General features: G+C 43.9%; 1 protein-coding gene across 1 annotated transcript in view; it reads left to right on the forward strand.

Annotated features, from left to right (window-relative positions):
- The first annotated feature begins 2,584 nt into the window (after positions 1 to 2,584).
- The window catches only part of AGAP2 (ArfGAP with GTPase domain, ankyrin repeat and PH domain 2), a 151,710-nt gene continuing 139,662 nt past the window's right edge, over positions 2,585 to 14,632 (forward strand). Inside the window, exon 1 of the mRNA XM_063293803.1 lies at positions 2,585 to 2,904. Within this exon, the coding sequence (XP_063149873.1) occupies positions 2,745 to 2,904 (160 nt within the window). The 5' untranslated portion in view covers positions 2,585 to 2,744. The remainder of the gene's footprint in view (positions 2,905 to 14,632) is intronic.

Below are 14,632 nucleotides of genomic sequence, written 5' to 3' on the forward strand. Positions count from 1 at the left end.
GATGCATGACTCCAGGTGAGGCAAATTTTATCTGACACACAGACAGGGCAGGCAGTGGTGATGCACTGCAATAAGTTATGATCTTCTTGTAGCTGTTAATATTTTCAAGGACCCTAAAGCAGGGGTGGGCTACTGGAGCTCTTGCCTAATTTCAAAAGTCCTCTTCAACAGACCAGTTCAGATGTCTGGCAAGGCTGCTCTGAGGCTCAGTCCTAGATTTTCACCCAGCCAGCCTTGCCACAGCTCTTCCCACAACAGGTACAGAGTTGAGCTGCACTCCCCATATGCAGCTAGTGGAAGAGCATGGGGAGTGCAGCCAGTGCCCTATTCCTGCTCCCACCTCCATGAGAAATCCTCCTCCCTAAAAAAGCAGTTGATCCCACTGGGAAAGGGCTCAGGATCAAGGCACCAAGATGCCATAATCCCTACAGATCTGAGGAGAGAGCTATGACACTGGAGGGTAGGGAATGGCTGGAATTCCAACCAATGGGAAAGAGGCCCACCCATCAGATCACAAAGCTCCCTGTGAAAGTCCTTATTCTCTGTGACATTTCAGGTTAACATTCTGAAGACCTCCTTGTGTTTGTTATCCTTCCCCAGGCTAATAAATTTAATTACTGTTTTTTTTTATTTCTGTGGATTGGGATTTGGCATTCATTCTTTTTGTTGACTATTAATGTTTTATGATTTCTTTTTGTCACACAAGCTGTTTTAGGAGAGGGCCTTTAAAAACACCCTAGTGGTTTTCAATCTTAGAATCCTAGAATCATAGAGAAGGGACCTAAGAGGTCATCAAGCCCAACCCTCTGTTCACTGCAGTATTCACTGTCATTGTTGATAAATGACTCTCCAGTCTCAGTTTGAAAATCTCCAGTAAAGGGGAAGAAATCACTCCATGCACTTACCTATTCCACTGATTGATAGCCCTTACCGTTCTTCCTAATATCTAATCTGTATCTACATCCAAGAAGTTTTATCCCAATTGTCCTACTTTTACCCTCTGGAGCAAGTGAGAATAAATCCAAACCCTCTACAATGTGGCAACCCTTCAGATATTTGAAGACAGACATCAATAAAAGCTGAATAAAAAAGAGTAGAAAAAATGGAAAACAATCCTTTCCACTTTTGACTTGAACTCTTCTTGTTGCTGTCTTGCAATCCCAAGGGCATGAAACTTTTCACAGAAAATGGTTCTGCAAACACTTGTTATTTCACCTTTTACCTTTGGATTTGTCAGATGAGCTTTCCTTAGCATACTATTTCAATATTATTGTAAAATTATTTAAGTGTGCACAGTTGATTTCATTTAGCATTTGAAATTTGTTTAGTGCTGAGCAGAAATGCCCCCCCCACATTTTACTACATAATTTGCAAGTGACAGATCAAATTATACAATTTTGTCAAATGTTCTCCAGATGGAGTTTGATCCCAGCAGCAGCAGCAGGAGCAGCAGCAGCAGCCATGATTTACAAGCCATAATAGGTGAAGACCGGCTGAAATCAAACCAGATAATGTTGCCTAGAGTGAGAACTCAATTCATAATTCCTAGTTGCCCTTATTGGAGAAAAAGAATGGAGGTTCAGAGGTACTGCTAGATTTGCTCTGTCTTATGGCTTAAAGACATACTTTGCATTGTTCAGTCTGCAATTCAGTATCCTAAGGATATAAGAAAAGGCCTGCTGGATTAGGCCAAAGTCCCACTGAGTCCAGCAATCTGTGACACTGGGGCCAACTGGATGCATTTGGGAAACACAAGCATTCCCTGGAGGTTGGTAACTCCCTTCCATCATTGCTTCCTGGGAGCCTGTATTTAAGGCAGGTTTCAGAAAGTAGGAAACCATAGGAAATCAATATAAGAGACCATTAATAGCCTGGTAGTTCATAAACCTGTCCAGTACTGACCCCTCTCAAATCCATCCAAACTGGCTGCCATTACCACAACTTCTGATTGCAAATTTCACAGTCTAATTGTGCACGATTTAAAAAATAATTTCTTCGTTTTGGTCTTAAACCTTCCCACATTTAGGTTCAGGTGATGAACTCAAGTTCTGACCTTGTAAGTGAGGTGGGGAAAACCTCTTCCCAACTGTGTTACCTGTCCTATGTGTGATTTTATATACCTCTGTCATGTTTCCCCTTATTGTCCTTTAAGTCTTCTCATTTGGCACTGATTTCTCCTTACTGCTGCCTGCTTCCCGTGGGGATGGACTACACTTCAGTGGGCAAGACACATCAATGGGTGTGCCTACACCATTGGGTGATGAGGGTAGCTGTGCACCTCCATATGGTTCGTTGTTTACCTAGATGCAGCTGCCAAAAACACTTTGCAATAATTATAGCTTTTGGGAACCAGAGTTCCAGCACTTGCGAATCCTGTCCTGCCTGCTTTGGAATGTGTAGCTATGCCTAGGATCCTAGAAGATGATTAGCAGCATTGGCTGAGAAGAAACTGGCTGTGCTGTGCTTTTTTTTTTTTTTTTAACATAGCTACGCCCTTGTCTAGTGTCAAAATCAGATAGGGATGGGGCGATTCAAAGCAGTGGCTTTGAAATGTGCCGTTCTGCTCAGGAAGTGCAACCGACAAAGAGAGAGAGCGTGGGGGAAAGAAACTGATCAGGTTCATGAGAGTGAAGTGGGCATTTTAAGGTTGACTGAGGCCTGCTTAACTTCCCTGGTGCAGAAAAGACAGGAGGTTGCACCATGGGCTGAGATCCTGAGTCACTTCTGCCAACAACTGATGCATCATGAATGTGCAAAGGCAGTTGATCTCTGCAGCTATCCGGGCTGAGGCCCAAAGGTATGAAGGGATCAAAGTGCAGCTCAACAAACTTTTCCGGCTGGTGGAGCTGGTTGATGACCCTCAGCTTAAGAACAACTTCAAGGTGTCACTGAGCATTGTACGAGGTAGGTGACTTGGGCTTGCCAAAGATGGAAGGGGGTCATCTGGCTGGCTGAAAACTTTTAAAGGTGCTTAGGACTTTCTCTGAAGCTGTCCAGAGGGGAGATTTGAACTGATTCGCTTTTCTAAATGCTACGAGGCCTCAGAAAAGGCCTCTTGCAGATCTAGAGGGGAGGGACCTGCAACATAAAAGAGCATGGGGTTTAAAAAATGGAAATGACTCTGAGCCCTGTAGATAATAGTAATGGAACATTTAAGAGTAAAAGCTCATGCTTTTACAATCTGGGAAGAAAAGCCATTTCTTCAGGAGGCAGTGGTGCCTTATCATATTAGCTTGTCATATTATGGGAAGGAGGAAAAGCAATTTTGCCATTATTGGGGTTCTCCTGTTTAGTGGGGAAGAATTGGGGGAAGACACCAAAGCCCCATGGAGAAGGTAGATCTCAAAGGCGGAAGGCAGGATGATGCAGGAATTCCAGTCAATGGGAGTCTACCTGGCCCTGCCATTCCAGAGACACTGTTGTGTCCAATTACATTCTGGAATTCTTGAAGATCTGTGGCATCGTGGGGATATGAAACTGTTTGTATGGATGGTCCCTTTGTCTTTATTTACAGCAGAAGTTATATTAGCAAATGATAGTGCTAAACTGTGTGCTATAAAAAGCTTCATTAGCTAACTACTACTTATCTAGATTGTTTTAAAAGCACAGGTTCTTCTTACCTTTCAGTTGGCAACCTGTTCAACTCTAGGGTCACAGGCCACTCTAGCTTGTGGTCAGCTTCACGTTAATTGGGCTAGGTGGTGAACTTCAATGATTAAAGTTTAAAGTGACCAATTATACTGCCTTTCCTACAGATTGGTTTGTCTCTGTCTTTACTTTAAAAGTTGACTTCTATTTTTTAAAAAAGGTATGATCAAGCCCAAGTGTAAACATACTAAGTTTCCAAAGGTGTCAGTGGATAGGTGTTAATCATGTGTGAAATGTCCACCTACTGAAAAAGTAGAACATGCTAAGCTTCACAGGGACCATGTTCCAGATCTGGGGTGGGGGAATATAGGATGTATTTAATCCAGTTGAAGTAAATCTATATCTGGATTTCTCTGAACAGCACATTCACATTTAATTGTTTAATTGATTTTAAAATGTTCGTGTTAAGAGTTAGGCTGGTTATGTTAAATGTAGCCTGATCTCACTTTTACAATACTTTCTGGCTATCAGCATGCATGATGCCAACAATTATGATACTACAGTTCTTGGGAACTGTATTGGGAAACAAGGATCATATCCAAATCAGGGCTGCATGCTTGAAAAAGCAGGCTTGACTTAAGATGGTTTGCCACCTAAGTTGAAGGACAAAATGGTATGTGCACCATTCATTTTATGTACAGAAGCAAGGGTGGTAGTTAAATTTACTTTCATGCTGATGTGTCCTAAGAGTAGGAATTTACTGCTTCTGGTCTGCAGGGCAAGCTGTATAGCACATACATTGGGGTCCTTGAATACCACCCTGACTTTTCTCCTCCAGCATTTCCCCCTGAGTAGGCAAAACCTGCCTCACCTGGATATTCCATTGCTTTCCCCACTCCTGCATATGCTCTGAAATTCAGGGCATCTGGAAGAGGAGCAACAGTAGATGGAGGCATTTTTACCAGAAAGACTGGTTGGATACAGGTGCAGTTAGAAACAGGGCATATGCAACCCATCTTGCTTTCTGGTAGGACAGCCCTGCCAAATGGTCCCACTGACCTGGGACAGCCTCTGCTTTTGGATCTGTGTTCCCTAAATTGCTCTGCAACTCCTTTTGGGTAATACTCTGCTCACATTTTGTTGGTGTGGCATGCTAGAATTAGAAGATGCTGCTAGTGTATGACCAAAAAAACACCAAAAGATATTTGCATAGCATCTGCATATGGAAATGTACATCTATAGATGCCCATTTATAAATAATAACCATATTTTTAAAAAATACATATCTTCCTCTTGTGGGGAAAATTGTGATCTGCGTACTGTCCCGCTTTGCTGTCCAAATATTCCCTGCAAATGGGGAACATTACAACCTGTCCCTGGTTCTCCTCCTTACAATCTTTAAATCAGAGAATCCTTCAAACAGAGTGCTGTCTTCTGTTAAGTAATTCTGGAATAGTCATTTTTTTCCAAATCCATTTTTTTCTCCAGCGTCAGAGTAAGAAATGCACCTCTCTCTAGCTTACATGCACACCAATTTATTGACTGATTGACTTTACTTTTATGCTGCCACACTCCCTAAAAACTCATGGTGGTTTACAACATAAAATAAAAGTATATAACTACCCAATAAAACAATATATCATAAAATTTATTATTATGAGACATCCCCAACTGACAGTGATTTTAACCATTAAAAACTCCTTCCTAAATATTGTAAGAGTTGGCATCATACAGATCTCTGAGGAGAGGCTCCCCCAAAGGGCTGGGGCCATAACTGAGAAGCACAAGCTTCTGCATCCCCCTCCTATAATCTCCAGTGCCAAGGGAAGCCTCAACATCCTCATCAAGATGCAGGGGCCAGATGGGTGGATTCTGTTTAACATAAACAGTCCTGCAGGTACCTTGGTGCCAAATCATATTCTGTAAGGCTTTTTGGTGGAAAACCAACAGAGAAGCTTCTTGGAAGCCAATGAAGACCTAGTAGCAGCAGTGCTGTATATGTATTATGGTTCTCACCCACCAAGAAGGGGGATGTTATATTTGGTATCAATTGGAGTTTGTTTTATTTATTGCAGCTTCTGTCCTGATTACCAGGAAACACACTGAGACAATGACTTGGTCTCTAATATTTATTAGTAGTACTTAACAGGAATCCTAACAAACTGAGGAAGCGTGGGAAAAACCCAGCCATATAAACCCCAAAGGTTAAGGCGGTCCCGATCTGTGTCTCTTTGAATGGCTGAACAGTTCCTCAGTGCTACGCATGCGCTTGACAGTCTGGGTGGGAGCCCCCTGCTCGCCATCCTTACTCATGACATCTTCTATCCCACTCAATTCCCAAAAGCTCTGAATATGTCTACCACTTAATATCAAACATCAAACTGGCTGCAGAAAAGAAATGGAAAACTTATAAAAACACAGTACCATAGATGCACTATTCTATTCTGTGAAAGGTGAAAGGTCCCCTGTGCAAGCACCGAGTCATGTCGGACCCTTTGGGGGGACGCAGCTTTAGCAGCGTTTTCTTGGCAGACTATAGAGCGGGGTGGTTTGCCATTGCCTTCCCCAGTCGTCACCTTCCCCAGCAAGCTGTGTACTCATTTTACCAACCTTCGAAGGATGGAAGGCTGAGTCGACCTGAGCCGGCTACCTGACAGAGAATCCAGCTTCCGCTGGGATCGAACTCGGGTCATGGGGAGAGTTTCGGTTGCAATACTGCCGCCTACCACTCTGCGCCACACGAGGCTGTATTCTATTCTAGTCACAATTAATTAATTAAATTCCATTTGCTATTCTAAAAGGGGAGAAGGCTATTCCTCCATGTTGCCAAATGCTTTCCTAAAGAGCCAATGTATTTACAGCCCTTGTTGGAAGCCCCATAACATAGGAGAGGTTCAGATGTTTAGGGGAAAGCTGGTTCCATGGAAAGTGGGGAGTCCCTGTAGATGGCATTCGCTTGGGGAAGGAACTCTCAGCAAGCCCTCTGTTTCAAATGGTACTGAATGAGCACCTTCAGTCCAGACAAGGTGGTCTCATAGTATCAGAGCCCTGAGCCATAAAGGGCTTTAAAGCTGACAATCAGCACCTTGAATTGTACTCAGAAACTAGCTGGCACTCAAGACAGCTCCACAATAGGAGTCACATTGGAAAATCTAGGTGCATCTATAACTAAGTAAACTGCTGCATGCTGAACTGGTTTCCTAATGGTCTTCAAGGGTAACTCCATGCAGAATGAACTGCAGTATCCCAGTTTTTCCCCATCTAGATCCTTACAGCTTCCAGTCACCAGGCCAAAATTTCCACTGTATTGCCAGCTTAGCCTAGAGTGGAAAACAATGCCCCCACTCCTAATCCTTACAGATAGTCCAGTGGGCAGTCCAGAAGGATAGCATGAATGATGGTATTGAAAACCACTGAGAGGTCTAAAAGGATCAGGAGGGATGCAGTCCTTCCATCCAAGTCCTGATGTAGATCACCTACCAGCACAAAACACAATCTGTGCAGTTTATGTCCCATGGCCAGGTCTGAAACGCAATTGGAAAAGGTCTAGATCAACTTTTCTCAACCTTTTGACCATGGAGGAACCCTTGAAATATTTTACAGGCCTCAGGGAACCCCTGCACATTCAGGCTCAAATGTAGGCCAGAAGTTACAAAATTTTTATATTCATTTCATGTGTAGGCCTGTATATATGCATTAACAGTGTCCTTACACTGAAAATAAAGAATGAAACCTACCTCTTTAATGTGAAGGTGCCTGAATTTGAAATATTTTTTTAAATAAATCGTGATCTCCCAGGGAACCCCTAGTGGCCTCTCACGGAACCCTAGGGCTCCACGGAACCCTGGTTGAGAAACGCTGGTCTAGATAATCTTTTTCCTCTAAGCCACCCTGCATTGCAGCTCTATCACACTCTCCAAAACCTTCTCCAGAAAGGGTATTTTGGAGATAAAACAATAATTATCCAATATGGCTGGATCCAGGGAGGGCCTGTTGAAGACAGGACAAGCCACTGCTTCTTTTATGGTGGCCAGCATCACCTCCTCTCTCAGTAATCACCCCCTCTCCCAGTAAGGTGCTGCTGATAATCTCCCTGAGCCAGCTGGTAAAGCCCTCACCAACTTCCTGAAGGAGCCGGGGTGGGGGGCATGGGACCAGTCTATATGTGGTCGACCTCATTCTACTGACCCAAACCATAGCCACTTACTCAGAATCAACAAGATGAAGTGAATCCATGTAGATGAACATCAAAGCCCCAGTTCATTCTACTACTAAACTACATTTTCAACTCCTGATACTATATTATAAGATAATATATTAAGCTTTTTAAGAGCCACACTAGAAGCTTTTATACAAATGAAAAACAGCTGTTAGCAGAGTAAATGAATACAACAGTTGAAGTCAAGTTACGGTATATCTCTTTATCTCTGTTTCTTTGGTAGTAGAGGACAAGACTCTGAAAATAACTCATGACGTGAGAAGTACAGTCATATCCACATACCAATCACTGTACTATCAAAAAAAAACAGCAGCAGCAGCAGCATGGGCCAGATTTAGCCTCCATACCTACATTGCTTATTTTCCTCTACCAATTGTCAGCCGTCCTTCACTTCCGTAACACTTCTGAAGTAACTGAGCAGTGACCTCACTCATCTTCACTTCCTCCTGTTCAAAACTACGTATGTGCAGCTTAGTTCCAACTTAAGAGTTTTCTTAGAAGCAACAAGCAAGAGACTTTAGCTGAAATTAGAGAGCATCTCCTTGGGGGTTTTAGCTTTGCCTAGGATGATGATTTCTCTTGACAGTCCCGTAAGTGCTGCAATCAGGCAATGCAGTTAGCCAGAAAAAAGCTACGAATAGTTACAGTGCTGTGCTCAAAAGAAGAAGTTAGGACTGCCTGGAGATGTTCATTGTTGCAGCACTTCCACACAAGGGTTTTGTGCCACTTTGGAATCCGTTCTGAACCTCTATGGTTTTATGACACTGGCTGGCTTTCTGATTCCAAAACTGGTGTTTTCTTTGCAAGACTGTGGCTCTGCAGAGCCTGTGAGCAAGTCTCCCACTGCAGATTCCTGAACTCAAGGCAGTCCCCTGCCTCCTACATTTAGTGTGTTATTCCTTTACAATTTATTTTGCCTTGGAGTGGAGGTGAAGAACCAAAGGCACAGTTATTGGGAAATGTACCTGATTGAAAAAAATGTCAAGAAGCTTTCTTTTCACTGTTAGTGAAAGGGGCTGTTAACAGGGACTGTTAAAGGCATGGAAAGGTGGCTTGGTGACTTTACAGCTCCCCTATTTGTGGTGACTGGAATGCTCGACTTCCCATTTAATTACGACTCATAAGCTTTTTCTTAGAAATCTACTTTAATGGTGCGAAGCATTCAGTACAGGGAAAAAGTTGCGAATGGAAATTCCCACGCATTTCTACAATTAAAACTATCAGTGAAGTCAAACTCCCGCCCACTGCCCCCTTGGGTATGTGGCCCTCCTCCTTGTGCCAGCAGATGGCTGTAACGGTTCTCCGTGGATGACCTTGGTGCTGGAAGATAGTCCAAACAAGATGATTCACACTCCAGCCGTTCCCCCGCTCCCTGCTGTTCAACTTGCAGGTTGACATGCATCACAGCAACATGGATGCGAGTACGATAAGATGTTCTGTAAACATTTGATCGGGGAGCATGACCCTATTTGCCACCATTCAGATTGAAATCAACTTGCTAGAAATGGATTAAAATGTGGATTTGGAGAGAGAAAGGGCTCGCAATTTATTATCTTTCCATTTCTTGTGTGGTGAGAGTAAGGATGCAGGTGGTGGTGTTTTGGTTACTTCTGGATTGTGGTAAATTGGGGGTGCGGACTGAATGATATTCTTTGCACACACCCATTGGTCAGCTGGAGGGAGTGTGGATCGGTGTGTTCTTGGTGCTTTGAGATCAGCAGAAGATGATTACAAGTCACCTTCTGACTGCTCTGGAGGGATTGGTGACTGAAAAAGATAGCAATGTGAAAATGTCCCTAGTTTGTTCTGTCATGCAGGCAGCCCCAATACTTGGTGCACCAGTTTTCAGTGGTGTTAAGATTGTAGTGCACAACCTGCAGGCTACCTAATGTAGTCCCCCAGTGTATCCACAAAATAATATACATTGTCCTTGACTCTAAGTTACAGTAAGTATTAGAATATAGGGAAAACAGAGGAGCCTGGTGTTCACTGCACTATACACACTTCAGAAAGTATCTTAAGCATTTTTATTCAAGCATGCCTTGTAGTAACAATAGTCCCACTAAACATGCTTTTAGTAGTTTTTAATGAACAGAATAGTGCCTCTGGCATGTATACTTAGTACACAATTGGCTTATCGTATCTGGGCTGCAAAAATCTGGGCAACCACTAAGTAGCAGCAAAGCATTAAGAGTTTTCTATATCTCTTCCCTGCCATCTAGTGGTCACCTGGATTTTTGCAGACCGTTATCTGGTAGCTATATAGTTGTCCACCCTAAAAGTAAGAGTGACGCCTACCCTCCATTTATAATTTAGACTGCAACCAGAAATATGGGTCACTAGAGGCAGAAGAAAAAGGGGACTTTAGGAAGTAAGTAAATTAAACTGATACTCATTTATTAGATTTATATCTAGCCTTTCTTCCAAACATACATTGCACTACTGTACTTCAATTGGTTTTTTTCCCCCTCAGGCTGGACTGAGCAATTATGTCTGTCCCAAAATCATCTAGTGAGCTTCCACGATTGAGGGTGGATCTGTATCCGAGTACCCCCCCTACCCTGGTCATTGTCCCATGGTGCTGCCAGGGTGAAGAACCTGCCCCTGCTTATATGCTGAGCTCTGCCTTATAGGCATGGGAGCCCTGTCCTCTTTTGCATGTGGTTATTATTCTTTGGTTGTACGTGAAAGAACGCAGGAAGCTGCCTTCCGCAGCCACATGAGGTTGGGCTGCCTTTGCAACAAAACTTCTTCTCTTTTCAGCAGTGCTACAGAGAAAGCACAGTGCCGTAACTTCAAACAGTCACTGAACAAATGGTTGTTAAGTGAGGACCACCTGTATTTGTAAAGGAATGTAGAGCTGACCTTGAGGAAAGTATGAGAGAGTTGTTAAGGAAGGAAGGTAAGAGCAAGCCATTCAGGAGGGACTCAGAAAAGACATTATCCAGTCCAGAGATGAAAAGAATCATGAGAAAGAAGCTCAAAATAATTCTCCCTTGATTTTATTTAGTATAACATGGGACAGAGAGAAACTTGGACAGGCTTTCAAGGTTCTGTTATTGTACCATACAACAATAAAATAGCATTTGTGGAATCACTGTGATGTGTTTCTAGACTTGGCCTACCTCAAAAGACTGACAACATTTCAGGATTTAAATTTTAGACTTTTTCCAAGTCATTGGATATTTGGCTTTTCTGTTGATAGCTTGGAAGGCATCTGACTTAGGCTGACATAATAGTTCTCCTGAGCATGGAAACTACTGGTTCTTACCCTGCCCACTGTTTTTTACCTATTTTCAAAACAGTTGTTTTTTAATACAATAAAAATGATACACATTTTTTCTGCCTCTTGTAGCCTTAACTTGGTCTCTTTGCCTACATTTTCTGTAGGTATCTTTTCTCCCTGTATACATTATACAGTATCTTTCTTTCTTTCATCCTTATTTTGGCAGCAATCATTCTCTTAGACACATTTTTTCTCATTTACCTTTTTCACTTCATTCCACCAAACACATATCTTTTAATGTTTTTTGAAACACAGGAGTTGTGTTTTCTCTTCCTGAAGTTATTCTATTTTCGGGGGTGGGTGGGGGGTTCTCCTGCTTCCCTTTCCCATTATTCCCCAAGAATAATGCGGGTTTGTCCCACATTCAGAAAGTCTCATTACCATTCACTACTTCATCCTAAACAATAAAGCCATCATCCTTTTAGATTAATATTCATTTCTTTGACATATGTATGTATGAACAGTCTTATGGTTAAATCCTATTTTCAGAACAAACAGGCCTTCTTCTAAGCAGATGCCCACCACAGTCACCATTCTCATTTGTTCTGGCCTCTGAATGGCCCAATCACTTTTTCTGCACCTTCTCATCCTGTTCTCACCCATCCATTCATAACTTTTCCCACTGAATTACATACATTAAGAATGTTATGCAGTTTTTCCAAATCCCTGATTCTTACATTAGCACCATACACGAGAGTGTAATTTGCAGCTAGCACCAACCCAGGATTCCTACTTTCATATGCACCCATAACAACCTAGAGACACCAATTCATACTTTCTGACATACACAGTATTTTAGCATTTTAATCCACGGTTAAATCAACATCTTCCCTTCCCTACATATTTGTCAATTCCACTCCACAAGATCAGACTACTTTCATTCAGAACTATTACATTTCTCTCTTCTGTTTCACAAACAACATGCCTCATTTTCTTTAATTTCATCAGTTAACTGATGCTGTTTGCCATCTGCCCCTCTAATATTCTAAGTTACACTCTTGCATATGCCGTGGTTGTCGCCTGATGGGCCCCTAGATGTTGACCTCTACTGGCCATCATTGCTTTGGTCAATGGAAAATTTCCCATAACCCATTTGATGGTGTAGTTAGCGGCAGTGCAGTCAGTATACCTGTGGCACATGCAGCATTCCCTAGTAATGGTAAGAATAAGTCAGTTTCAACACGTTTTGGGCAGTATGCTGCAAGTGCGGCCAAAATCCAGATTTATGCCAAGCATGCTCAGGCTATTTTATGCCAGCTAGGATCTCTACTCTGGAGACTGGCCTGCATGCCAACATGCTGTTGTCCATATCACACCAAGCAGTTGGTTGGTAGATGTAGTCTGCTAACCCACACTCTAAAGGAAGCTAAAGAATCTTTCAAATGCGGAAGTCTGCTGTACTATTGACCTGTTACTGCAAATTCTACGTGCCAAACTACAGAATATGGAAACAGAGTCTAAGAAAAAGGGAAATGAGAATATGTCATCACTTCACTCAGGCCCTTTTCATGCATAAGACATGTCAATAGACTTTTTTTTCTCCAAATGCCACTTGATGCAGTAAACACAGTACAAAGAATAAAGCATGATCAGTTAAGTTTGATATATGAACATGTGGCACCAAGTTAGCCAAAGTGAAGTAACTCAGGAATAAGGGTCACCTATTTTTCACAACTGAATCTGACCGAACACAAGCTAGAGCTGCTATTAAGGCCTACCTTGTGGCAGTAAGAGCGGCGAAACATGAGTATTTCTCCGCTCTTATTGCATCCGCAGAATGCCGCCCGGCGGCCCTGTTTAAGCTCTCTCGATCTCTTCTGGGTCAGGTAGATTCAGGGACCCACTTACAGGGCCGTTCGGAAGAGTTTTCACAGCATCTGCAGGATAAAATTGCTCAGATCCATTCTAAGTTGGACTCTAAGCATGAAGTGGAGTCTGGGGAGATGCCAGGGGAATGTACTTACCCTGTTATCTGGGAACGGTTTGATCCTGTTGGGCCTGAGGAAGTGGACAGGATTCTCCAGACTGTGAATGCAACCACATGTCAGCTTGACCCATGCCCTTCCTGGCTGATAAAATCAGCCTGGGAGGTGACTTGTGGTTGGGTCCAGGTGATGGTTAATGCATCCCTGAGGGAGGGGGTGTTTCCGGCTGCCTTTAAGGAGGCCCTGGTATACCCCCTCCTCAAGAAGCCATCCCTGGACACTACTATACTGGGCAATTTTTGCCCTGTCTCCCACCTTCCCTTTTTGGGAAAGGTGGTTGAGAAAGTGGTTGCGTTGCAGCTCCAGAGAATTCTGGAGGAAACAGATTATCTGGACCCCTTTCAGTCAGGTTTCAGGCCAGGATATGGGACGGAGACCGCATTGGTCTCACTTATGGATGATCTCTGGCGGGAGCGGGATGGAGGAAGTGCATCCATCCTGGCTCTCTTGGACCTCTCAGCGGCTTTCGATACCATCGACCATGGTATCCTTCTGGGGCGGCTCAGGGGGTTGGGGGTGGGCGGTGTAGTTTTGCGCTGGTTCACCTCCTTCCTCCAGGGCCATTCCCAATTGGTGGTGACAGGAGAGGAGAGATCCAGCACTTGACCCCTCCACTGTAGGGTACCATGGTTTGTTACTCTCTCCTCTCCTATTTAACATCTACATGAAACTGCTGGGTGAGATCATCTGTCACCATGGGATGAGGTATCATCAATATGCCGATGATACTCAGTTATATATATCCATCCTGGGTGAAGTAAGTGATGTGGTCTCCACCCTTTCCAAGTGCCTGGGGGTGGTGGGGGTCTGGATGGGGAACAACAGGCTTCAACTGAACCCTGGTAAGACAGAGTGGCTGTGGATTGATGGCCCTTCCACTTCCAGGAAGTTGTCGTCTTTGGTTCTGGATGGGGTGGCACTTCCCCACTCGGAACCAGTGCGGAACCTGGAGGTCCTCCTGGACTCGCAACTCCTGCTCAAAGAGCAGGTGGCAGCCACGGCCAGGAGGGCCTTTGCACACCTTTGGGTGGTTCGCCAGCTACGCCCATTCCTGGACCGAGATGCCCTCCGAAGAGTCACTCATGCCCTTGCTATCTTCCATATAGACTATTGTAATGCGCTCTACATGGGTCTACCCTTGAAGAGTATTCGGAAGCTTCAGCTGGTCTAGAATGCAGCTGCGCGGACAGTTACCGGTGCTGTAAAATCAGCCCATGTGACACCACTGTTACGTGAGCTGCATTGGGTACCAGTTTGCTTCCGGGTCCAATTCAAGGTGTTGGTTATCACCTTTAAAGCCCTACATGGCATGGGACCAGGGTACCTGAGGGACTGCCTCAACCCCGTTACATCGACCCGCCCCACCCAGTCAGGCAGGGAGGGCATGCTACGGACCCCATCAGTAAAGGAATTTCATCTAGCGGGGTCCAGGAGGCGAGCCTTCTCTGCAGTGGCGCCCGCCCTTTGGAATATCTTGCCCCCGGAGTTGAGACGGGTCTCCTCGCTCTCAGACTTCCAGAAGAAACTGAAGACTTGGTTCTGCTGCCTTGCTTG

This window comes from Candoia aspera, chromosome 2 (assembly GCF_035149785.1).
Source record: "Candoia aspera isolate rCanAsp1 chromosome 2, rCanAsp1.hap2, whole genome shotgun sequence".
Taxonomy (NCBI): domain Eukaryota; kingdom Metazoa; phylum Chordata; class Lepidosauria; order Squamata; family Boidae; genus Candoia; species Candoia aspera.